The 27,717-nt window shown below is 39.1% G+C and overlaps 1 protein-coding gene across 2 annotated transcripts; it reads right to left on the reverse strand.

The window, feature by feature from the left end:
* Window positions 1–486: 486 nt before the first annotated feature.
* Window positions 487–27,717, reverse strand: DNAJB14 (DnaJ heat shock protein family (Hsp40) member B14). 2 transcript variants are annotated; one of them, XM_062637663.1, is made up of 10 exons: window positions 27,346–27,717; window positions 26,087–26,116; window positions 25,119–25,121; window positions 21,330–21,504; window positions 11,473–11,618; window positions 8,235–8,420; window positions 7,734–7,828; window positions 6,966–7,075; window positions 6,423–6,595; window positions 487–3,849 (listed from the first exon to the last, which is right to left on the reverse strand). In XM_062637663.1, the coding sequence occupies exons 1-10, from the start codon at window positions 27,476–27,478 to the stop codon at window positions 3,725–3,727; spliced, it is 1,176 nt and encodes a 391-aa protein (XP_062493647.1). In that variant the 5' UTR covers window positions 27,479–27,717; the 3' UTR covers window positions 487–3,724. The 2 variants fall into 2 exon arrangements, with proteins under 2 accessions (XP_062493647.1, XP_062493646.1); XM_062637662.1 differs by lacking the exons at window positions 25,119–25,121; window positions 26,087–26,116.

Consider the following 27,717-nt stretch of genomic DNA (forward strand, 5'->3'; position numbering starts at 1 on the left):
GGGGTTAAACCACAACAAATGATGTATTTCTTTCCTATATTTATTACATTTGTACTATTTGCTCTTGATCACATGCCAAAAATGGCACAGAATTTGACATTTGTTACATGGTATCCTTTCTCCAGGTTTACAAAGGAGCATGGGGAAAGCAGTGCCCAGAGATGAGCAGCACTTGCAAGGTCATGTTGAGTTGTTAGCAGATAGGGGATACATCACTGGGGCTTACAACTGCCATGAATCATGATGACCAAAGCCCCTCTGGTGAAACTGACTGCGCTCTGTTAACCCAATAGAGACAACTGGGAAACCAGGACTTTTAGCAGTTACAGCTTCAGGAATTTGTGTAGTAACTGTTTTTTTTTTAAACCAAAATATTTGTTTTCACTGTTACATTTTCTGTCTGCTCTCTGACCGATTACAGGAAAAAAGACTAACAACTGTTTAGCGGATGAATGGAATTTATAGGACAAACAACCTTAGAAAACATTCTTGCCCTCTCATTTTAATCCTTTTACAGCATTCATTACAAAATTACATTAAAAATGTACATAATTTAAAGTTGTCTCTGCTGCCTATTTAAATGCATCTATTACATTTTAGTGCTATAGTGTTCTACTTTTCTTGCAAACTTGTAAAAGAATCAAGACTAAAAAAAGGTTAAAAAAAAAAAAAGTAAAATTAAATTTAATCTTGTTTTACCTGAACAGTTAGAGAACTTGTAGGGAAATGTTCATCAGATGTGAACACTGAACACACTTGTGACTCAGGATGCTCCATAAATAGAACACAGACTGATCGCTATAATCTCCCTTTCTCATTAGGGTATGACATGTCAGAGTCATGTCAAAAGTTTTCACTTTCTGCAGGACCTTCCTGCTTGCCCTTGTAGAGGAGAAATCAAAAACCCATGCATGTCCTATTTTTAATTCTAGATTCAATATACAGGTAATGTGTAAGTAGAGTAAGGAGTTAATTCTTGGTAGCTAGAAAAGTTCAGGGATTTTTAGTCAAGCCATTCAAAACCAGTTTGTTTTTTCCCTTTCTTTATGATACCTTAGTTCAATGAGAACATCTTCTGAAGAAAGGTCAAATGCAAATACCCAAGTACTCCACTCTCTTCTGTTGGCATCTTGTTCGTAAGAAAATCCATTCTGAAATTTCCAGCAGATTCCTCCTTTTTCCTTTTCTAAAGAAAAAATCCTTCAGACTTGAGAAAACAGTAGCAATCATGAGGACAGAAACAGCTACGTGGAATATTGAAGGAACATTTGCAGACCACATTTAGAGCAGGTTAAATGTTATGCTATGGGAAATAACAGCATCCTTCTACATGTCACTGCATATTTCAAAGTGTGCCACCGTTCAATCTTTTAAATACTAAGTAACTTCCCTGAAAATGGCAATTGCAGTCGATAATCCAGTGAGATGTAGCCACCCAGGTCTTGCTTTTAAACTACTGGGACACCTGTGCTGCCACAGCCACTGCATGATTCTGCTTTGCTGAGGTACCTACTGATAGCAATCTAGCCACCCTAACACAGCCCAAAATATTCGTCCATTTACCTGCTTCTCAGCTGCTGCAGGAGCAGGGCAGACATAACCCACCTGATTACTATACGATGCTAACAGCATCTTTTCACTCTGACTTCACTGTTCTGATATTTGATGTGTGTGTGGCATCTGAACTAAAAGATCACTCTGCAAGCTCACACTCATCTGTGAATGGGAAGGCGCAACTACTTATTAAAGCCTTTGGAACAATTTTCTTCTATTAAGAAGACACAGGAGTACCAGTACGTACTTTGATAGTTTGTTTTCATTAGTATAATTACAGTACATTCTGGACAGTTACAAAATCTGGGGAATCATGTTTTCTCCATAAATTTCTATTGCAGACTTCAAACACATGGGTGCCTTTCCATTACTTCTGCATGGTTTTCCTACGATCTTAGTAAGGACATCCAGTACAGCAACCCTTTTATTTTCCCATTTGTTTCAGCAGCTGTTAGTTCTGCTTTGTACCTCAGGCTTTCATGTCTACCCTGAATGCTGGTTTAGCTGCTTACTTAGAAGCCTGCAGCTAGTCCCTCTCATTTTACACCAACATTTCCAGTGGGACAGCTTAGAAAAGGTATATAATGCAAAATGATTTCTGGGTCACTCAGAGCAATAGCATTTAGTGTATCTCTAAAGTCAAGTCCTGCTCTGGATCAGGAGGAATTCCAATGAAGGCAGTCAAGTATTTAAACATTCAGTTCAGAAGAACTTGGCTCCACATTAACTGATAGCATTGCTCAAACATAGCAGTTTTCTCAGACAAAAAATACTGCCCTTATTAGGAGCCACCTGGCATTCTCAAATACAAGAAAGATTCGCCTGCACAGCCCTGTTAAAATGTAAACACATCAGCTACTGAACCTAAAAACAGTTTCAACGTGCTTTTGATAAACTTCAAGTACATTGTACTTAGCTGCTTCAAAACACCTCTTTGCATCGGCAGGTGTGGCTACATATAGTTCCCACGTACAGACCAGATGGCATGTTTGCTCACATCTAGGAAATCTGTCCAGCAACATTCTGGTCCAGAAAAATGCATACTCTACCTCTTCTGCCCTGGGACAAGCGATATGGCTCTGACCATAGGAGCCTACTGCAAGCTAGCAAAGCATTTAAATAGTTGGCGGAAGTGTTGAAAGGCACATAGTTTGTCCTTAGCAATGTTTCCCTGTTCTACCTGTGGTACCCATTGAGGAATCAGTGTTGGGACCTAGCTTGAAATAAAAAAAGAGTAAGAAAATGGAAGCCTGACAGGAAAAAAAAAAAAAAAAAAGGTTGCCTTTTTCTAATTTTTTTTTTAGCTTTAAGATTTTACTATTGCATGTTTTCCTCTGCCTTTCCAGTGAAAATTCAGGAAGCTATGGATGCATGTTAACCATACGCATGGATTTACTACTACTGGAATACCAAATGGTAGAGCTGCTGTAAACTGCTGCAAGTACTAAAAGCAATGCTTATAATGGCCTGTACAGCGTTTGCAAATATTTACTTGGAAAAAGAGATCAGCGTAGTTCTTAGGTTTCTCAGCATTGCTTAGAAACGCTAAAAAACTACAACAGCTAACTGCTACTCTACACCAGATCAATGTACCCCAACAGATATTTAGGAATATATGCCATTATATTTAAAAATACCAAGTTCCTCTAAGCTGGTAAACCTAGAAGATTTTACATAGAGATAAAATATTAAAAATTCTTGTTTCAACTCCACACTTGACATCTGAATAGGAGTAATGTAATCATACTATTTATTCCATCAATGAGACAAAATGTTGTATGGAACTAAATTTCTGAGATTTTTAAATAGAAAGTCATTTAACTCGTATATACACAAAGTGTTCTTTCCACAGATATTTACATGGCAAATATGTTAGAGGAGAACCACTATGACTAAGTCTCTACAAGTATAGCATCCTTTCTGAGCTATTCTCTCTGCTGAAAGAATTCACAGAAGCTTGGAAGTAAAATCTAGACAATTAAAGTTACCTATATTTCACAGTAGGTAAAGAAGCCATTAAATGATATTTCAGCATAAGGTTTCTGGAAACAGCTACACAGTAGAGTTTTACATCCACCCCTCTTTTCCAGTATTCATGGTGAAACTAATCTCTTCTTAATTTACAAGAGACAGAATGGCATACATAAAGATGGATGCGGATAAGTGTAGTTCATCCTCCTCGATAGAGGCTGGTCAGCCGTTCTAGTTCTTTGCAGTTGTCCATGGACATGGAATCTGCTTTCCTTCGGAGACGGTCATCTCGATACACTTTTGCTGCATAAAGTAAGTCTGTTTCTTTGAGGAAAAAAGAGAAAAGTTTTTTTTCAGGTTAAAACCTGAATACTTTGCACAGAATGCATTTCCTTCTCAAAGCTGTGTAAAACACCTCACATTTAATCCTCACCCTTTTCTCCTTCTATTTTGACTACACCACCCTAACAGCACTGCTACAGCTTCCCTTTGCTGGGCCTTCAGAAGCATTTCATCTTTTTGAGCAGAGAAAGTGGCAACAGCTTTCTAGCACCTGTGCATTTCATACAGCAGTATGTGATTAAAAAAAAACAACAACAAAAAATCCCCTACTACTACTTCAGACCTCATAAAACAATACAAATAAAGGTCACACTCAGTGATCTTGCATGTTATTGTCAGCTCTGGTGTCTTGTCTGTGCCCAAAAATCCATTCTCAATGTTAAGTCCATTACTTCAGCTGATGCTGCTTCAGACTGCCAGTGTTCAGAGGTATTAATAAAAGAACTCTCTGTATTATACTGGTGTTCAATAGCTTGACATTGTTAAGCATTTTAATTGTATAAAATCTTTTTTACCCCTTCAACTCACAATGGATTAGCAAGGCTTTCTTAAATGTCAATCAACACTGGAAAAATTGTAACTGTCAAGGAGATTCAACACACAACAGCTATTTTAAAGTCATAAACCCACAAAATCAGCTGTTCCTATAAATAGAGAAAATCTATTAGGAGCCTCTTACCAAAAATCAATTTGGGTAATAAGATAAATTGCAAGTAGCAAACAACATGGCAGTCACCACCTTCGGGTAATCTTTCTTCTTTATACTACGGTCAGATGCTTCTGTAGTCATCACATTTTTCTCTGTAAATATGTATATTATACAGAAGCGTGGGCCTCTCTGCATTGTCTGGGGCTGTTAATGCTTAAAAATCTAAGCATGTCACGAATAAAGGCTGAAAGATGGGAAAGGTATTCTTTCTCTCCCTCCCCAGGTGGAAACTGTGCATCAACTAAACCTTTTCAAAGATATTCAGACAGTAAATACATTACAGGAGACACAAATGTAACATGCCAGTAAATCTAGGTGTCATGACTAAGTCAGTGAAAGCAAACTATCCTTCCAGATCCATGCTCTGCTGTAAAAATGTACAAATCATATGTCCTCTTTTTATTTTTTGTGCTGGATTATATCTTTTTTTGTTTGTTAGTTAACAACCACGTCTCATTTTTGTTAACTATTTTATTATAAGACTACCAATCATTCATCTAGCAACCACCTGGAGATGAAAAACTAGGTATGAAAAGTGAACATATTCAAACATTTCAAGACGATCAAAGGACAAGCTAGTTGGAAAAATGCAAGTTTCTGGTATTTGCTTATGAATTATACTTAAAAGCTCTGATGATTTCCTGTGTTTGAAAAACCTGGAAAAAATTCTTCTCACCAAACCTAGTAGTCTGGGAAATAATCCAAAGTGTTTCCCCCAAAGCACTGGTGTTTCTCTTGCATACATGTGACCCATCAGCACAATTTTTTGCCCAGCAGGTCTTTCCTGGGCACAATTTGTAAAACTGTAGAGATTTACTTGTGCATAAGCAGTATGTACTCATGAGCAAGGAGTGTAAAATCTCCAGGAAGCATTGGGCCTGTTATGCAAAAGAATGCATGTAGTCTTGTTCATGTGACTAGCTGTGATGCCAGGTTGTTTTTTACAACTGGGAGAAACTGAGGGGCCATCTCAGCTAAAAGGCGTGGCATGACTGGACTGCAGAAAGTAAAGCTGTGCAGGAACACATGATTTCACTCAGAGCATTCTGTTTGATTCTGGTCAGTTTACTGACAATTCATGAATGAGTTTATCCAGTAAGTTATTACTGAGGCTTACTGCCTGAAAAGTTGAAACCATCTGGTTTTAACATTGACGTAATTTTAGCAGCACTGTTCTCATAGAGCATGAAAAGCTCACAAAATGAGCACAGATAATAGAATAACAGGTTAAAATTGATGTCGAAATCAAGGCTATTCAGAATTCTTATGCTTTAACACTGAATTCCAGGCTTCTGAAAGAAAATACCTCCTTGTATAATATGAAATTAGATTAAAAAACTAGATGGCAAACTAAAAAAAAATCCAACCATTTTAAGGTCTGATACAGCCAAGGTACCAAGTCCAGGGGGAAAAACTATTCAGCACTGGCAAAACATTAACCACTGATTTGCAGCTTATGAAGTTTAACAGGATGCACCATGTGTCACTGTGAAAAGCAGTGTTTGTATGTACTGTGGTTCCTCCTTCAGAAACATTTATGTAGGTGTGTCCTGTCCTTACAGCAATTTCTTTCTCATTATCAATTCACTGTAGTCTTTAATCTGTTGAGAACCGGTCACAGATAATAGAGTGGCAGGTTAAAATTGCTGATGATTTGCAGATGGTTGTTAGGTCACTGAGTAAAGCACAAAAAAATAAATGACACTGGGGACCCTTATGGAAGTGAGAAACAGCTTGATTTCTCATTAAAACATTTTAATAATACAAGCACTTCATTCTTGCCTGAGGCAGTAATTTCTTACAGTAATGCGTGATTTCATGAAAATACACATATTGCTAAACTTACTTTGTTGCCTCTCCTTCCAACAGTTATTACGAATATTGGACACATAATCCTCTTCCACACTCTTTTCCACTTTCTGTAATGACTCTCCTTTGTATTCATTTTTAAAGTCCTTGTTGACATAATAAATGACACGCAAGTTTTCCGTCTGCATTTTTATGGTCTGCCCTGTACTTCTGCAAAAAAGGAGAGATTGGGGAGAGAGAGACTAGATACTTATTTTATAGGCTTTTACACCACAAATAACACTTTTTTAAAAATACTGCTATTATAGAAGAAGAGCATGAAGAAGAGCATGTTACTGAATTTGTGATTTCAAGACAAGTAAAGAAATGAGCGGCTGCATAATTTGCCAGAGAATAAAAATTACTACATTTACCTGAACATTAAGGTTCTGCTGCTTAAACCCTTGATCTTGAAAAAGCCACATTAGTAAGACTCTTGTTTCTTGTTTAACAGAAGACTCTCTAAAACACTTCTAAGTGGGAGAGGCTGATTACAATAGCCTCCCTCTGTTTTAAGCTAATGTAATTGAGCATTACTTACGATCTTGGGTATAAGGCATAAGGAGGGTTAGATACCATCAACTGGCTCAACAAGGAGACAAGGATCAGTACAATAATAGGCATCAGCTGAATGAACATAGAGAAACCTCCCTAAGGAACAAAAGAGATTCAGGGATTTCATAAAACAGCATCAAGTAAACAGATTTGACAAGATTTAATGCTAAGCATGACTTTCTGCTTTAAACATTAAGAACTGCTAGGCAAGCTACAACTGCAAACACTGTATCGTTATCTTAACTTTGTGATGCATACACAATATTCACAGTGCTCAAGCTGCAAGAATTCATGGGTTAGCTGGTAGCCACAGTTACCAACTGAAGAGTGTGATTCAGTTACATTCTATGCAACGATTTGGTCTCACCTATACAGTTGTATGTAATTATATAGGACTATATATAATTCGTATAGATGAATATCGAGCCTTAAATTCAATTCGTACCTCAGCCCAAATAAATGTTTAAATGTAGTCAAGGATTAGTGACCAGAACTAGTGGCATACTTAGGCTAATACCAGTCACTAGAAAGATACTGACATACAACAACAGATTTACAAAACCAGACTGTTATCTTCTCAAATTTGTATGTCTATTTACATTAAGTAGTACAACCTGCCAAAGTTTTAAAATAGGTAACCGGCAAGCACAAATTCTCCTCTGCAATACAGAGCTCCTGTGCAATCACATTGCTGAAAGTGAGTACCAGCAAATTTTCCAATCCATAGTTTAAAGTCAATGGTGCTTAAACATACATCACCCCTCTCTTCCTCCCTCTCATGTCCACTCTGACGGTGCTGATTAGGATGACTGTAGCCAGCACGACCATTAGAAAATGAATGTACACTACCTAAGGAAAGAAATATGCATATTTAAACCATGTAAAAAACCCAAAAACTAGAGGTCAATACACAAGCATCAACATAAACCACTTAGCATTGCTGCACAATGGCACATAAAATAGCTTTAAGATATCTTACAACTTCAAAGTGGTTTAAAATAAATATTTTAAGCTCTAAGACAACTGATTTTCTCATTTCATGTACTGCAGAATCACCATAGTAACCCCAAAGAACTGAAACTTGCATTTTGGGGATTTAGCATCACTTGCAGGAAAACCAAAATGTGATGCAAATTAAAGAATTGAGGTTGTAGGCAGGCTGGAGTAATTTTACTGTTTTACAGTACCACACACTCTAATGCCACTCTGGGGAGTACCACTGTATCACAATGATTATGCTGATGTATACAAATACCTGTTGGAAAGGCCCCTCCAAAAAACATGTTGAATAGATCCTCTGGGGTAATATCTGCCTCACAACCTCTATGGAAGTTGAATCTGCCGTTGCTAGGGTGACTGCATGTTTGCTCTTCACTGCCTGTAAGGTCATACTGCTTTCGCTTTTCTGGATTACTCAGCACAGCATACGCGTTTCCAATTTCTGAAACAAGGAATAAAAGACAACTCCCATAAATGAAAGATATGAGCTATTCCAGCATGAAAATTGCAATTTCAAAGTCAGGAATAGGCAGAGAATGATGTCTTTTACTGTATGTTACAATTCAACTATAGTAGAACATGGTCCAGAAACATCTCTACTTTTCTTAGCATAGCTTCCACAGAGTTTCCCACCAACGCCATTCAAAGCCTTTTATCCTGTTGAACTAGGCAGAAGGCAGGAGAGCTTTGTTTCTTTTTCTAGGGAAACACCTACACTTGTGGAAATGTTCTCGCTCACTGCAATTACTAAAAAAGCATCCCGCATTACAATGAGAGCTTTAAAGCTGGGTAATTGCAAAGTTCAGTTTGCTCTAGCAGCCTAGCTTAAAAACATCATGGACTCAGTAGGTTTTCTTTGGTTTCCTTTGGTTAAGTGGTGTCTTTTCTGAATGCATCAACTTTATTATCTACAAGAGTATTAATGTATTTTTCCGTGTTCTTCTTAAGATATTTTACAGATTACATTAATAACACAACATTTTGCATGATGTAACACGCATGCACAGCAGGAACATGTGTGCTCCTAAGGTTGTCAGTATGACCTCAATGTTTGCAGCATCTGGCCTGGATGCTTGCCCCCAATTATGCTACATTATCAGAAATGGGCAACTTCGACAGTAGAAAAGGAAAAACTGAGTTAGGTGAGCACGGACAGAATCAGTGTGAAAAATCACAAGCTCTGCTGACTTTCCAAACTTCAACCCTAGTTGCTGTGCACAGACATACAGCTCTTGCAGACTGAAGGAAAATCTCTGCTGGCACTCAAGGAACAATCTTCACTCAGTCTTATCTTCATTAAACCTTTCCGCTTTCCTGTCTCCTCTCTCTTCCAGGCTGCTCCAACAAAAGGCTTCTTTTGCAGCCAGCCAATGCAAGGCACAGGGATTGGTTTTCAGTGTTGAGAAGCCATCAGTCATCAACATTTCGAGAGAGGTGCGGCACTACAACCTCAACACGTGCAAATAAGGACTATGACTTTGCATAATTACTGTTTTCAACGTTATCCAATTGGGAAAAAGAAAGGAATTTAATGAATCTTAACTATGTGCCTTTTAAGATGCCCTTAGAAATAATCATTAGTAATTCCTTTAAATGGAGGAGAAAACCCAAAGAAATTAAGCTTGGTAATGTACACTGAGAGCATAATACACACTACTGACACCAAATATTGCTGCAAGGTTCCTCTTGTATCCTCTATTCAGCACAAGGATAACATTGGTAGTAAAAATCTATATTTTCTCAAGAGTTAAGAATTTAGGGAGACATAAATGAGGTGACTGCAGCTAAAGAGAAGACAGCATACTGTCACAGTATGGTCAGCATAATTCACAACAGATTTGATTCAAAGATAATTTTCTTTAAATAAAAGACTTAAAAAAAAAAAAAAAAAAAAACCCACCCCAAACCCCAAAACCCCCTAACTGCTCAAAAGTTTCAAAATAAAGCTTTTGGATGAAGTTGGTGAAAAAGATTCCAAGAGATTAAAAGTGAATCCAGGAGATTAAAAGTGACTACATTTGCACAAATTTCTTAATCTGAAATACAATTTTAGGGAGACCGTTCTATACAAGAGAAGAGCTGTACTATGTAGCTCAAGATCTGAGTACCTTGCCTAACATCAAACTCCGTTCTCTAATGTGGCCTTTCAATAAATAATGCATTATTATAAAATAATAGCTATTATTGTGAAACTCCTTTTCTCAGCTGGATGTTAGAAACTCATCAGACACTTTTAAAGGCAAACCTAAACAATAAATTTACTCAGCCATACAAAAAAGGCTACAATCATTTCGAAGCAAGAAAAATGCTACCTTTTATTAAGTTATTTTTAGTCAACAAGATTCCCCTACAAAATGGTCTGTTCACTCATCTAGTTAAGAACCAGAAAATGAAATTAAACTGAAGACATGAAACTTGTAGAAAGCACTAATGTTAAACAAAAGATTAAATAATAAGAAACTGATTTCTAGCATTTCAAAGGTTATTTAAAATGCTATTAACAAAGAAGAATTATTTTACTCATAGGGCTGGAGTCAATTTTATAAGAATGACACTTTTTATTTTAGATAAAGCCATCATGTAGCTGCATTAAAATAATCATTAACCATCAACCTTCCTGCTATAGTCTAGCCAATTGTCATCTGGAATTGTTAGTATATTATTACCTCTTAAATTACTTCTGTGTCAGAAGTGTTACTCAACAGGACATTTTTTTTTTCTTTTTTTCCCTTCCCAAATTTAAATCCGATCCATTTTTTCAAATGTCTGCATGTAAACCTCGCACAGGAAAAAAATAAAATAGATGTACCACAATCATATTGTTTGTTTATGCATGATCATTTCTCACACATTCACATTTTTCTTCATCTCTGTCTGAGATGAAGGTGTACTTTTCCTTAAAAAGCTTTTCCTCAGCAATTTCCCTTGTGCAGGGCTAACAACAGGTCAAGTCAGACTAAATTCTACCTGAAATAGTCAAAGGCAACTGTTAATAAGGCCATGTTTGAACCCAAGTGCTTCTGTGTGGAAAAAGTAGTAAAACTACATACAAACAAGGAGTTCTAAGGAAAAGGTAACAGTGTGGCACATGAGTCAGTAAAAACTGCATTTTGCTGTCAGATACTGCTTTGCTTTTTTCAGGCTCAAGTAAAGATTTAAGACAGTAAGATTCAATTGACTACATTAAGTCAACAACAGTAAAAAAGTGCAAGCGGTTTCACAGATCAAGTATTCACTCCTTGTACCTGATAATTAGAGATAATCTTCTGAAACCGAACCCTACTGCAAAAGCCCACATAATTTATCTATACTGCTAGGCATATGTTAGGACAATAAAGATCAAGTAGGTTCTTGGATAAAAATGTCAGTTTAATATTAGGTACAGAACACCATACTGACAATTTTGTAAAGACAAGTGACCAATGCAGATGAATTTCTGTTCATCTGACACAGCTTAATCACAAAAGAAATCTGAAGTGAAAAAGGGTTTTTACTTTTAAAAGCCTCTGTTGCTCCAGGTGCATCGTTTTTGTCTGGGTGGAATTTCAAAGCAAGTTTTCTATAAGCCTTCTTTAGGTCTTCTTCACCCGCATCCTTTGACACCCCAAGGACTTCATAATAGTTTTTACATTTCTTTATACTGCAAAAGGAAATGAAGTAAAACATTGTAAACAAAAAGATGTAAAAGTACTGCGTTAGGACACGGCTGCAAATGAGGTAATCCATTACACTGATGCAATACATTACATGTCTCACTTTCAATATAAAATTTATTTAAAAATCCACTCCAGAAACAAAGAACGGCATTTTTCATAATAAACTCACCACTGAGCACAACAAACGCTCATACTCAAAATTACTTACTATGTACATTTATTTTACTACTTCTACTGTAGAACGACTAGAGTTGTAAGAAATTGTTCCAGTTTGCAATTACTGTAGCATTTCCTCATCCCCAATTTATTTGAATATTGATGTTAATAATGCGTAAAATGAAGATTCCAAACTTATTCACAGAGCTAGTGGGTAGGAAGGCCTGTTATGACTGTCAACAGCAAATGCTCTCTGGTATGCAAGATTTAAACCAAAACAAACAATACCTCCCTTTCTCCAAATAAAAGTCAAGTTGTAACACTGTTCAAGCATTCACTTTTCAGGGAAATACGGCATATGAGAATACCTCTGCTGCTGGGAATACACCTGGATCTTAAGCTTTCTGCAAGTATTTATGTAAGTTCATAGAAACAATAACAGCTTCAGCAATTGCAAATTCATCTCATCTCATATGTTCAATGCAGCTTTATTTAAACACGGAAATATTCTTCCTGTAGGCCGTCTCACTCAGACAGGAAAAGCAAAACCTGGAAATGATGTAATGATTCGGTAGGCTTTACAATACCCAGAAGAGAGAAAGAGCAGTTACAGAGAGCAGAGAGAACATTAATTCTGTGTGGGCAGGAAGAACTACCGAATCAATAAATACAACTTAAAACCTAAGTTACTCGGATAAGGATTCAGAAAATAAGGCTAAATCACAAACTTGCATTGCAGAAATGAGGCACATTGACATTTGGTGCATACCAAAAGAGAAGGCTCGTCCAAGCAAGAAATATAAATTACATCCATAAATACTTTAAAAGCTTTGTGTGAGACTCTTCATATGGCTGTAACTGTGTCCACATTCTCTTAAATAGATGGATTTCTACGTAAATATGGGTTTAGTGTTGCAAAGACTAGACACAGGGCAGCCAAGCAGAAAAAGGGGAAAGTAAACCTCTGGCATTTTCATGAAAGAAGAATGGGTACCCTGTAATTAAGGGAATGCTAGCATCAGAAGTACAACTACGCCGTCGTGTGTGTCCTTCATAGTTCACAGATTGATCAAATCAAGTTTCATGTGAGGGATCTCTTTTCCTGTGTTCAAATAACACAAACTTTTGTGGAAGTCTTGGTGTAATGCTCACAAGAGCACTGCACTGAATGCATGCAGGCAGCTGCCAACACAAATATCCAGTCACATAAATACAGTTCATTATATTGAACTAACATTTAGTAAGTTCAGGAAGCCGATAAAGCTAACTAAAATGAACACATCATCAATAAAGAGTGGAAAGAAAATACATTAAATTCTACTATGAGTACTAGAAACTTTTGTTTGTTCATTTGTTCATTCATTCACAAGAAATGTACTGTAAAGATCCCTTCATCAGCCTCAAGACCTAGATCACTTATGAACTGTAGCAAGAAAACACATTTTTATTTAAAGTGTAACACTATCAAATTAAGCTTTTATTCCAAGAAATTGTTATCTCAGCATCCCATCTAAGTTCTTCTCTTCAATAATTCAGTATCTGAATTATCTTTTGTGGACCAGACTCTTCAGAACTTTGGTTGATATAAAATTAGGTGATGAGTCAATGTTTAGCAAAGTTACTTTATTATCAGGAAAACTGCAGTGAACATTTGTTCAAGTGTATTAAGCACCATGTGTTCTCAACAACTTTTTCTCCCAATAGTGTATGGCCATTTTTTCATGGAAGTAACAAACCTCACCTCCCCAAATCCAAACATGAAAGCATACTTCTTTGCAGAACCTATATGCATTTATTTCACAACTCTAGGATGCAGAGAGGAGAAAAGTGGAAAAAAAAAACAAAAAACCAGAAACATCCAAGAAATACCAACCTGTTTTCCAACCCCCAAAAACTCACTTTGTCTTTCTCCCATTCACAACCAGTGAAAATCCCACAGTGGGAAACTCTTATTGGAAAAGCAGGAATGGTCAGAATATGTTCAGGTCAGTGTGTGACCAGCTTCCGACACCACAGTCTGCCTAGAGCCAGTGTATCAAACCAGAGCTACTCCTTGATGAGAAAGCACAGAGAGAAACCTGCCTTGTGGGTCAAATGGCACTTGCCCTTCAAAGGGATGAATGCTATCACCCTCCATGCAACAACTATCCTGAACCTGCTTCACAAATGAGCTATTTTTCACTGAGAAAAAGTGTTCAGCCAAGGTGTAACACATCTCAATTGTCTCTTAGCAAGTCTTTGCTGGTGACTGCTTTGTTAAACAAGACAATCTACAAATACACAAGCATCGCCATCGTAAAGTTCCCGATTTCATATGCAGCTACAATTTAATATTTCAAGCACATCTTATATCAAATTACCCTCATATCCTGACCTGCTACCCCAGGCTAAATGGCCAGGCTCAAACAAACCTTTGTGAATTTGTGACAGCCACCCCTGACTATTTATTCTCCCTTGTGTGTTCCTGTCAGGATACGCACACTCACAGCAACACTGCCTACAGCAGATCTGTAATGGATCCTCCAGATCATTTACGCTGCCCTCCCTTCTACTGCACAGGACCAACACTGAGATACTTAACCCCTGTTCAGTGTTTAGCCTGTTGTCATCTTCAGATCTCAACCAAGTGAGTGCTGGCTCTAACGATCCTCAGCTGCAAACATAAGCTGCTAGTACTTTGCTGGATAGCCTGAGAAGCATGTGACTTCATGACAAGTCATGTGGAATACGCATATATGTGTGGTAATTTTGCACAGTTTAGCAGGACTTTGGATTAGGCAGATCAAGCTTCAAAACTGGAATACATTAAATGATTGCATAAATATATAGGGGCCAAACCCCCTACCTAAGGTTGGAATTCTCAGCAGTGACCCTGTGCTATGAAGCCCTTGCTACACTCTGCTATTAGACAAGAGTTTTATAACCATTGCTTTGCCATTTCAAGGCAAAAGGCATCTGGACCGTAAGTAGCTAGTAACTAGTTAATGCAAAGTTTTCTACAGGGAGGGAGTCAATGACTTCTGCCAGGAGGTCCCCTACTGAGCACAATTCAGGGCAATCATTACAAGGTAATGGCTCGCTTTTTCAGACAAGTCCATGTGAGTTATGCACCAAAACTTGTATGACAGTAGCTCTGCACTAAGGATGATGAGACAACCAAAAACATTTAGAAGGTGCTTTCCAATTAAAGTTATCAGTGTTTGTGATGCTCTCCTGAGAGGCAAAACTAACACACCACAAACTCAACTTGGTCAGTCTGTTTACAGCAGGACAACTGCATGGGATTACCAGGGCAATCCAGGTTTTACGTGTGCTGTGCAGTCATCAAGCTTCTCAAACACTGTTGGAGCACACAGCCCACCCCATCAGTGCCTGACATGCCACATACCTCCTCCACCTTAAAGAGATGAAGATCATGGGCTTCACACAAAGACTCTCCAAGACTTAAGTCCTCTTCCCCCTAACTGCCACTGTCCTGATGATAAATTTCTCTCCGGCTGCTGGGAGCCTTTGGAAGCTATGGCCAACCTGACCCTTGTCCCTCAGCAGAGGCAGGCCTTTTTGGATGTATTTCCCAACCCCTATCTCCAGTAAACTCCAGATATCTGACAATCATCACACTGCCAGAATTCCTCACCTGGAGCACTGAACAGTCCTGTGGAGATCTGTCACAGGACAGATGGACAGAAGTAACCATCCCCTTCACATATGTCTTCTGTTGCAGGCTACACAACATTAGCCAGCAGAGGCTGGAAAAGATGAAAACCAGTGGAGGCTTTGGAAAAGTCTGACCATCGATGTTATTTATGGCTTTAACTGCATCCAAACCCCCTGTCCTGCAGCACTCTCAGCATGAATAACTAACTAACTTTCTGAAAGCTGCATTTCAAATTGTTGCTTGCTTGCTTGCTTGGTTTTGCTGTACTTAAGGCACTATAGTCCCTAGTGCTAATTTTCTTGCACATGAACATTTCTCCATACTAATGTTTCTTTTTAAACTTGCAATTTATCACTTGCTTATTGACTGCTCCTTTTGTACTGAACTGTTTGGGGGTTTTTTTTGTTATTTCTGGCTTATTTGGTGTTTTCACTGTTAATTTGTTTGAGGTTTTGTTTTTTTTTTGTGAATTGCTTTTCTTGTATTTTTCATTCCTGGTTGGATCACTTCTGCATCTGAATTACTATGAAATTATTTCTTTTGTTTGGTTAATTTCTGTCCTTGCTGAAGTTTAGTCCCCTACCAGCACCTTGGCACTGTCCTGGTTAACAGATTTGTTGGCTGATTTAGGAGGGCATGTTGCTGGATGTTCCTGAAATAATACCTGGCTTTTACAGAATAGACTTCTCAAACACCATGAAGGCAAGTGATGGCTAACAATCACCCACAATCTGCTGACAGGGGAGTCTTGCTGTGACTTGCAAAGCTCCACTATCTCAAGTTGTAGCTGACAAGCCACCTGCAGTAGAACTGGTCAGCCAGTTTCAGACCATAGCAACAGCCAGTTCTGCCTGAAACTGGATTCCTCTTCATGCTCTGATGGCTGAAGGCAGAGGAAGTCCTCCAGGAACTGAAATGCCTGCTCTCACCTGCAGAAACTCTGTGGCTACCACCACTGGTTCTCCTGTGACTACAATATGATGCGATCCTACTGCTGTGCTTCTTGTTTCACTTTTCAAATCTACAATTCAGATTAGGTCAGCATCGACAGCTTCTATCAGATTAACAAAACCTACCAGAGATGCTTGCATTTCTATATCAAATACCTGCAGTGACCCATGATCACTAAGTTTTAGTATGACTAGGTATTTTGAAGGGCCTTCCAAAGCTTTTGTCTATAAGCACAAGGATGGACAAAAAGACAAATACTTCAACCACTATCTCCAAAAGCTTGCAATGGGAGCCACAATTATTTCTCCCAATGGTAATCTGACCTGAGTAGCACAGTGAGCAGCAATGTGAAAGTTAGTAACAAAGGACTGCACAAGAGGAAGCTACATTGACTTCTGATCCCAGACGAGCAGAAAACCACAGTAAAATGCAGACCAGTTTCTACATGGGTCAAGTTTCCAGTAATGCCAGACAGCCTGATGCAAATGGCATCTTGCAGCTGAATTAAGAATGTCCCAGTCATCATTCTACTAATAACAGTTATCTTTTAGATGTCAAAAAGGTAATATGGAACATATGATACAGATTATTTACTAAAAAGGAGACATGAGATACCATATGAATGTTAATATAATTTAAAGGAAGCCTGTATAAAGTGTATGACTTGTACATGTGTCTGAATTTATTTTTAATAATGTGGGAGACAACAGATAATACACACTTCACAGCATAAAAAGAAATGGGAAAGATTAGTACACAGCAGGCAAATGATCCTTTTTTTACTGTCATGCTAGTCCACAAAAAGGGTCTGCACATGTGGTGTAAGTAGGCAGACATGAAGAGAATTTGTCTGAAAGTAATGAAGAGCTCTGACAACTGTAATTCTGATCAGCACTTCATTTGTTTTAAGTGAACTAGAAGAACAAGTTAGTTTTCTTTCTTACACAGATGTTTCATTTCCTTATCTCAGCAAAAGATGCCAATAACCTACATCAAATAGTGAAGGAATTGCTTTACAGTAAAGAGCTCAGAATACAAAGCAAATTCTCCCTTTTTTGTTGTGCACATGATGCAAAGTTTATATTGCTCAGACAGCTTTCAATTGGCTCGTGACTCCTGGGGCACTAATTCTAAAAAAGACATAAGTCTGCTGTGGGTCCTAACATATTTCTGCTAGTCTCCTGTCAGCATCTCTGATAAGCAGGTCACCTAAAGTGTTAACGCAACTTGATCCAGCCCTCAGTGACAAGATAAACATCTTTAAGAAAAAAAAAAAAAAATGCACATACTACAGATGGTATTTTCAAAGCATTTCAATTCAGAAGTAACAAAGTGGTCTGGGGTATCTCATGCTTCAAATTATCACACTGAAAGAGTGAACACTGTTTCCACAAAGAACAGAGCATCGCCCAGCACTTATGCAATCAGTGGAAAGATATTGCATCTTATGCTTTTCCCAGTCGAGCAACTTGTTTGCAAGCTCATGTAATGCTCCACAGAAGCGTTACAGTAGCTTGCTAGTGATCAGCATCCCCTGTGTATGCGCAAAAAATAAAACCAGCACAGAGGTGCTTGGCTGTTCTCATACCTACTCACATTACTAGAGTAACTCTGACGAAAATTAATGCAGTTACATCAGTTACGGCTCTAAGCATGTCTTCACTATGCTTAAACCTATTGTTACAAGCAAATTCAAGATAGCTGGACAATTCCAGGAACAATAATCAGTGATCCAAGTGAGAGAGAGCTAAAAGTCTGTCCCTTTGTCCAATTGCTCACTAAAGCTTATACAGAAAAAGCACTGGAAATGGCATGTATAGTTAAATCAGGAATGCCTTCTCTCAGTCTATATTATTAAGTTCCACTATTAACACAGAACCAGAACTCGTAGAGGGAAGGATACTTGAGGATAATGACCACCTTTCGAATCATAAGCATACAAAACAACTGTTTGACAAAGTCAAACACATGGGAAAATACAGAATTTATTAAAAAATGAAGATATGCTACTTTGCTATCTAGAAATTTCTTTCCTTACAGGGAAAGAAAAATAAAAAGCATGAAATATTATTTAAAACCAACTCTTCACACACATTTCTTTACCTAATTCAAAGGTGCCCTGGTTTCAGCTGGGGTAGAATTATTTTTCTTCCTAGTAGCTGGTGCAGTGCTGTGGTTTTTTGGATTTAGCCTGAGAACAATGCTGGTAACACACCAAGGTTTTAGTTGTTGCCAAGTAGCGCTTACCATGATCAAGCCCATTTCAGTCTCTCATGCTCTACCAGTGAGGAGGCGTACAGGAAGCTGGGAGGGAATACAGCCTGACCTTAACTAACCAAAAGGGTATTCCATACCACAGCACATTCATGCCCAGTACATAAAACAGGGAGGATTTGGCCAGGAGGGACAGGCCTGGCATCAGTCAGCTGGTGGTGAGCGACTGTGTTGTGCACCAGTTGTTCTTGAGTTTTCATTCTTCTCTTTCTGTTGTCTTCCTCTTCATTACAATTATTATAATAGTATTATTATTACATTTTATTTCAATTATTAAATTGCTCTTATCTCAACCTGTGGGGTGTACCTTTTTTCCCCCCTTGCTTCTCCCTCCCTATCCCACCTGGGGGGCAGGGGTATGAGCGAGTGGCTGCGTGCTACTTAGTTGCTGGCAGGGGTTAAGCCACAACAAAACATCTGAAAACCATTCCACAGTGATATGGCAGAAGCATATGGTGGTGACAAGCTCTGCCCTCTGAAGAACAGCCTCCCCAGAGAGGCATGTTTCATTTAATTGCAAAAGTCTGGGGCCTGACTAAAACAATAACATATACAGCCTGATATGTTTCCAATTAGGAAGCTAATTCTCACTGTGGTTTAAACATAAGCTTTCCCTCAGCTATCATCACTACATGTACTATATTTTTCCATTAAGTTTTAGCCCACTGTTTGAATGTAATCCTGTTCTCCTTGGCAAGGCACACACGTTTGTTAATTCTTAACCATAAATTTTCTAAGTGGTGTGTTGATGTCACAAGAACTGGAGACTTGCTCTGCTGATCACTGCATATCTAACCCAAAATTCAGTTTCTCTCCAAAGGTTTATAAACTGCTATTAGGTATATAGCATCATTCAAGGATAGTAGCATCATTCAAGCTAAGGTCAAAATTCTGGTTTAACAGCTGATTTTTAAGTTGGATATAAAATACAAATAAACATGAGTTGTTATGTAAGCTATTACAATTGCTCAACTGAAATATCTGGGAAGATTTTAAACCCCCAAATTTAATATTCACAAAGCAGCTTCTTGAAATAGGTATTAAGAACCAATGTTGCATCAAGATTATCCTTAATGTGCAACTTCTGCAAATGCCCTTAACTCTGGTTCTGATCTCAGCAAACTGGATTAATTTTATCTGGTATCTAGTGAATTCCTTCAAGGAAGCAATACCCAGCACCATGAAAGCATACGAGGGAGAAACGTTGGCTCGACAACACCATTTTGCTCAAGACAAAGCAGGCAACATGCTTTCTGTTACAACAAAGAAACAAACAAAAAAAAGAACTTGAAGAAAGTCTGATGTCAAAGCAGACTGCAGCTCAGATGGGTATGTCACATATGAGTGAATCCTTCCAGGAATATAGTCTTCCTTGTAGCACCTTTCTGAGACTGTGCTACATGTCTTAGTTTGATCTCTCATTTCACAGATGACTTCTTTCTGGGTATTTTGTCTCACATGCATGTATGCACACATACATACACACACTTTGCACTCATTTTAACAGGTAATCTTTGAAAGTGGCAAAAAAAACACATGCTTATTCAGGTTTTACTTTACATGTGTCACAAAGGGTAATAACATTAATCAAGCAGAGATGATGGTAAATGAAAAGCTCTAGTAAGTAATAACACCAAGTGTATAGCCATGCCAGAGATACTGCTTTCTACCTGCCTGAATGCAGAGCAGAGCTGCTGTATCAACAAAGCAAAGCTACTTTTCTTCCTCACTGTTAGCACAGCTGAACACATTATTGAACTTCAGGAAAAAGATCCCAAGATAGTATCAACTGCAACATACATTTCACATGCAAACCACACACAAATTTCCATTTTGCACAACAGTTCATCCAATCTACACAAATTAGGAGATAAGGACCTTTTGACCTCCCTTCTTCGGGCTCTCTTGAAAATATCTAGGCTAAGCTTACATGAAAATACAAATGGGTTTTGATGTGTGCAATTTTAGAGTGGCTGTATACATATTTCTTTAGCAGAAATCAGAGCACATACCAACCCACATTCTTCTCACTCCTACAGCCAATAAGTGTGTAATGATAACATGACTTAAGAGTTACTTGCCTCAGAAGGACATTTCTATTTATCTTTCTTTCTTTTTGCACATCCTCCTTTCCTAATGTTACCCAATCTTAATACTATCATGCTACATGAAGTCCATGCGGATATTATAATGCAACTCAGACTATGGGCTTCAGCACTTCTTAGGTGCCTGCACTTCCAGAATGAAACAGTTTTAACACTCATTTAAGACCAGCTTGTACAGAAAATAAACATTAAGAGTGAGCATGTATATTGAGCATAAAAACATTTAAGAACAGAAAAATTGTCCTGCAATTTTCATCACTTCTTCCATTTACCATTAGATCGACTTACTAAGTATTTTGAGTATTACCTTTATATAAAGTAACCTTGGTGGTTTAAAAGGAAAAATATCATCTTTCTCACAGAAAGTGACAATGTCTCACATTGTGTTTAACTGCAGCACAACTCTCCTCTTCCTTTTAGGCGCAGTTCAGTACAAGTAACCCCTTGCACCTAACCTTGATTTTTTTTTAATTGCTTCTTAGATGCTAGAGCTGAAAGCATAAGTACAGAATACACAGAATGAAAAAACAGCGATTTAAGCAAGGCCATACCTGTATACTCCTTCCATTTGGTCTGCAGTATAGCTTTTTCCACTTTCTCCTGCTGCAGATGCATTGTTCTCCTTCGTGTTACTGGGCTTACTTTGATCATTGCTACTGGCTGGTTTTTGGCAGTAAGCGCCTCCCCCAGCAGTACTTCCATTCTTTGTAATAGCTTCCAACAAAACTGTAAAACAACAGTATATCATAGTATCATTATAGGCATTAGAGATTAAGTTAGGGCTCTCAAGTATCTTAAATGGGAGCACCACAATTATAGAAGACTAGCTGCTACAACCTGTTTTCTTATTGATCATCACTTTGTACCATAAACCTTTCTGAAGCCAGTCTAGCAACATCTTTTTGTAGCAAAACTATGGAAAAAATGTTTCAAAATTAGTGACTGGACTCCCCTCCACCTCTGCCAAGGTAATTTAATACTGTAAAGTATTTGTCCAGGTCCTTCATTTCTAGATGGGTTTTAGAGGCACTGAACCCAAGCTTTAGGGTGAAAATACCAGAATACCTGAATAAGCAACTGAGGAATATTATTCCTCAATAAATAGGAACTAACCTAACACTCTAAAGAACCTGCAAATTATTCCACACAGATACCAAGCCCATCTCCAGCACGTTTCAGTTGCTACATACATACGTATTTGTAACATAAGCCATTAGTGGCCACAAACTGATGCTCTATATCCCTTCCACACAATATCAACTGAAATTCAAGCTACTGTTACAGGTACGTCAGCACCAGCCAGCTACACTCAACTCCAAGACCTGAATCTTGAAAATTAGCATGCTTTTGCTAGATCCTCTTTGAAATCCTCTTTCCTCCCACGTTCCAACAAGTCTCAAGTTTAGCAATTTAATAAATCATCATACACTAAGTCTTCTTTTTCTTTCTGGATATAAGTGTGTATCTTGGAAGTATCTGTTTTACCAATAAATCAGAAACAGTACTATTCTAACCTAAGGGACTGCACACAAAGCATAATGTAGATCAAAGACTATTAAATAGTTTATCTTTCCTGAAAAGAGATCCCTTCAGAGCAAGATGGCAAACTACATAGTCCAAGTTTGTTTCATAAACTGGGAGTTACTACCTGCAGAAAAAAATGCCATAATAAAAATTCCCCCAAAAAAGTCCCACTCACTGTGAAAGCATGTTATAGTTTCATTGTTATAAAAATATTTCCTTTTAGAAACTAGTGAGATGAACCCTGAAGGATTTTCTCCTAAAACTAATCTTAAAATGTCTCCTTTGATTAGCAAGGTCTCTCTTGAAGCAGCACAAAACTGGGATCCTACACATCATAGCTTGTATCTCTTGGAAGCACAGGAAAGAGAAGAAAGCAGAGCTTTGTTTAAAAGGAAAACCACCGCTTCCCTGAGATGGTCTCTTTAAAACCCTTCCATTATTTGTTTTACTTATTAATTCACTTATTACCCACTGGGCACAGCAGCCTGACGTACTGTGACTGAATAGCTACACCCAGACTAAACAAAGAGTCAGTTGACTTGAGTGCTGGCCCTGGACTTACGCATGCCTCTGCAAGACTCATCAGTCGATCGGATCAGGCTTTTTACTGCAGAAATAAAGAAACAACTAACATTTAGATGCCGAGTTGTATACCGAGGGGATGTTTTCACTGCAAATGAAGCGAGGTTCTTGAAAACAGGAAAGCTGTAGTGGCATTATGGATTGTAACTGAAGCAGTTATCCAAATATCTGCAATAGTTTATTCTAATATAATCTGTTACAGCATTTAAGGTTCTGCAGTAAATGAAGAACTCCAATAAGGTGACTATGTCTGCACACTAAGAAGTAATCAAGAAGAGAGATTTGCACAGACAGTGCCCTGAGAATGAAGCATTTTCTGTCTGAATATCCTTTTTTTTTCCTATCCAATAACAGTATCACGTGGGATCATACTGAACATGTGACCCTGACTTACCCTCTAGCAAAACTGTCAAGTAAGTGTTATTTCAAATCTGCCTTTATATTGGCTTTGCTTTAGAAATTCCCCATCCCTACAGTAATGCTCATGCCAAATCAGTAAGAGATAACGGTAGAAATGCAGGTATAGACAATGGTTTGCATTTTTAACACCCAGTGTCTCTTCACAGCATGTTTAGCTGGTCTTTTCATTAACTGGTTTAGCTGCACTATACTTTCAACATCACTGCTTCCTAATCACCTCGGACCTCTCATCCTCATAATGGAGCTGCATTGCTGAGAGGACAATGCAGCATGCTTGCAAAAAATAATAAAACAAATCCAAAACCTTAAGTATTAACTTCTTAAAATAGCAGGACACAGCACATACAAACATGCTATTGTTCTACACTGAAAAAGAAAACTGTACAAAGGGTCTGGGGCCATTGTTTTCTTCAAACAAAAGATACAGTTCAGATATTCAAACTTTTTTTGACTCTTCTGTGAACTGCTGGTGGTAAAACCACTGCTGGAACTGCAGTCCTAACAGTGCGTTAAAGAAAACTTTCACTGTGCATTTAGGTATTTAAAACTAGGACATACAAGGAACCAAAGACTTATTTTGTTAGCAGGTAAGACAATGAATCTTATCTCCAGTGTGTCTGAAGGCTCTCTTGTGTGTACTGTTACCTGCTGCTGAATGAAAGATCCTTGCACTGCATTTGATTCCATTATGCATTGAACATGACCCCCACTTTGACTAATGGAAGAACTGTTTAATTCAGAATTCGTACTAATGCAACATTCTGAAAAACTATGCTCACATACTCCTAAAGAGTTTGGGCTTTAAAGGCAGCATCAGAAATAGTCAAAGAAAATTTTTAGCAGCACTGAAAAATAAAGTTGTCCTTAATATAATTTTCTGCCTTCAACTCCAAACAGAATGGCACCTAAGCTTAAGAAGATCTTCTCCTTTATTATCTTTAAATCAATTCTTTCTTTTTTTTTTCCAGTCAAGCAACTAGTTTCCACTCAGCTGCAAGATGGATCATTAGCAAAACCCATAATCAAGCAACGTTTTGAATTGTAAAACCATTTTCTAGCAAAGTGACATCAACATGACCACTGCTACTATGAAGTCATTAGCTAAGTATCATTAAATAAGCATTGACCTTACATTACACTATTAAAGCCTTAAAATAGCACTGCTGCAGTCAGCGTATTTCAGACAGAAGCTCTGTTTAGCAAACTAAACTACACTGATAACTGAACTAGTGCTGAACGCACTTTAAATACAAATGTCACCAAAACCAAACCACACACGGTATTGTTTTAGAGACAACAGTTAAAACCTATTTTCTGTCCTTTTATAACCTGCCATAACATCAGGAGGAAAAAGCATCAGTAAAAGATTCAGTGCTACCATTCTCTCTGCTTTTATCACTGATGGAACATCAGTTGTGAAAGGGTGGGCAATTGTTCTCAAAGTGATATTAAAAGCTACAACCTATGAAGAATCTGTGACTTCAGTGAGAAATTGGTATTAACTACCTTCTAATACATACCCCAGAGAGAAAGTAAGCAGGTGCAGTGACAACTGGGGCTGCACCATACTGTCCTATCACCATGCAAACCGAAAACATTATGACTGTAAATTAAGAATCTGTGTTAGAACCAAAACCTTAATTGTTTCCTTCTCTCTGGTATATGCTATGACACATTTTTAATTATCTGAATCATGCAATATTGTTTCCTTTCCCCACTGCTTAATTTATCTAAAACCCAACAATGATATAACAAACCAGTAATTTCATTTGCTCTTAGTCAGTGTAAAATGCCAGTTCTAACTTATTGCACACCTTCTAGTGCTGAAAAGAGGACATTCTGTGTCCTTGAAGCTTACTGCACTTTTAACAGGGCTATTTAAGTGCCTTGAGAACCTGGGGGTGGGGAATCAATGAGTTGGTGTTGTTCTGGGAGGAAATGGGATCAGTTGAAAAGAACTATCAACCTCCACAGCTAGAAAACTGAAGCACCCCTAATTTCTAAGTACCTAGTTCAAATCAGGCCTAGGGTCTGATTTTTTTTTTTTCAGTGGTATTAGGGCATCTGCAATTCTCATTAGCTTCAGATGGAGCTTTAACTGCCCGTCAGTTCCACAAACCAGGCCCTGGTTTCAAGCTGAGTATCTGAAAAATGAAGCAAAAACAATTAGCCATCTCTAATGGAAACTGAGTGAAGTGACTTAACATCAGAGAAATACTGTGAAGCATCTAGTTTCAGTACACAGTTCCCCAGATTATAGTCCACTACCTTAACCATAAGGCCATCTTCTTCTCACCAGACATACACCTCATTTGTGACACACTTTGCTAATTTCCACAGTGAATAAAACAAGCGTCCTACAGATAATAGCCTAATTAGCCATCTATTTCTTGCCCTGAATACTTTACAATAGTGGTTATGTAGAAGCAGCCCCACTTAAAAGGGGAAAAAAAAAAACAAACAACAACCAACAAACCCAAACACTCAAAACATAAATCAGTTGGAGATTTTCTTCTTTTTTCTGAAAGCTATTGTAACTCTTGGAGGTATAAAATGGTAACAAGCTATTTGCTGTCTTTGGTGGAAGAAGCTGGATTGAAAGCCTCAACCTTCCCCTCTCCTGCTTCCAAAAAAGCTGAAACTATTTTCATGCATATCATCTTCTCAAGCAGCAGAAATTTAGGGGAATCTAGCAAACTTCTGCTTGGTTTTCTTTCAGAGAGGTATGTAATGTGGCAAGAACATAAACAGTACTATGGTCTTGATCTAAAGGAATGGTTACCCTTCAGGTTATTTACCAGCAACATCCATCCTGTCTTGCAGGAGAGAAAAAATAAAGACACCCCAAAAATCTATACTATAAAAACCAAAAGCACTGATGAGACCTTTGTTTATTGTCTGCATAGAAGAAGTAGCTGGGAGATAAAGGAGGTCAGAAAAAGTCCACTGGATCTGCTCACCTGACTTAAAGGCTTTACTACAGAATAAAATACAGCAAGTAACACCTCCAACCAGAATTTCACCCCAAAGGCATGTTCCAAAAACGGTAAATGCTGAGGCCTTTAAGTCATTACAGAGCAATGAGTCTTTCCTGTTCCTTCCATGGCGTAGACAATGAGAACCAGAGGAATGCAACAAGTCGCTGCTGCATTCAAAGGACTTTCGAGCTGACTTCTGACACTATGTGACAGAAAAACTCCAAGACAAGTAACAGCTTTGTATACACTCAAATCCTACTGTTGTTCCTTTTAAAAAATAATTTCTAAAAACCTTTTGCTAGGCAGATAATTATGTGTCAAGTTTCAGCACAGAAGCGCCTGAAGAGCCAATGAAGTCATATGGAGAGCCACCTATCCTGTTTTCTCTAGGAAAGCTGAATGTGTGCACAATTCCTATGTAGCTACTGTACAAGAAAGAGAAACGAAAGTAAACGAGAGGATGAAGACATGCCCAGTCTGGAGCTGCAGTTCTTACTGCAAGCCGCTAGCTAGGGGTAATTCACAGTGACAGAAGAGAAGCCAGCCTAGCCTGTCTCAGACCGGGGCCTGAGCTGTTTAAGCAGAGTCTACGTGGCTATGCTAATACTGATGGCCAAAGGGAGAGGGGAATGCATGCGAGGGCTTGGGCAGGCCAGAAGGAGCCCTTTTGGCGAGGAGAGAGCTAGCCCCAGTGTCGTCCGTCCCCCCCCTCGCCTGACGCCAGAGCCGTGCATCAGCGGTGGAAATCCACATCCCTGAGCGCTCCTCCTGGGCACGTTAAGCATCACTTTAGCCTTTTTCCCCGCGCCTGACCCCCCAGCCCGGGCCGCTCTGGGGGCAGCGCCGGCCCCGCACAGAGGACGCGCGTGAGGAGCTCCCTCGCCTCAGCGACTCAGCGCCTCAGCCTTAGGTGGCTGCCGCGCAAGCTAACGGCTCCCTAGGGTGAGGAGACCTCCTCCATCCCCCTTCCTCCCGCCGTCCCTGCAGTTCCCCCTCCTCCCGATGGAACAGGGCAGCGGGAGAGGGAAGGAGGGGCGGCCGCGGAAACAGGGCCGAGCTTCACCTCGGGCAGTCTCAGTCGGGTACAGCTTCTGGGCCTTGCCGAGGAAGCGGAGAGCACGGTCACGGTTGCCGGCCTCCAGCGCCTCCCGCGCGATCCCGATGCACTTCTCGGCCTCGTCCCGGTTCCCCTCCATGGGCTTTTCCTTCCGCCGCCTCCGCCCGCCGCAGCGCAGAGAGAAGGGGCCTGAAGCCAGAGCGGAGCCGGGCGGAGCCGAGAAAAGAGAGGAGCGGAGAGGGCAGGAGTGCGGGCAGGGACTCCCCTCACTCCGCAAGGCTCATCCCGCCGCGCAACTCCGCGCCGGCGGTACCCGCAACCCCAGCGCGGCGCTCGGCCCCGGCACCCAGCCCGGCCCGCGCCTGCTTCCGGGAAGCC

The sequence above is a fragment of the Pezoporus occidentalis genome, unplaced genomic scaffold (genome assembly GCF_034315485.1).
Source record: "Pezoporus occidentalis ecotype Australia unplaced genomic scaffold, CSIRO_AGI_Poc_V1 ctg53, whole genome shotgun sequence".
NCBI classification, from domain to species: Eukaryota; Metazoa; Chordata; class Aves; order Psittaciformes; family Psittacidae; genus Pezoporus; species Pezoporus occidentalis.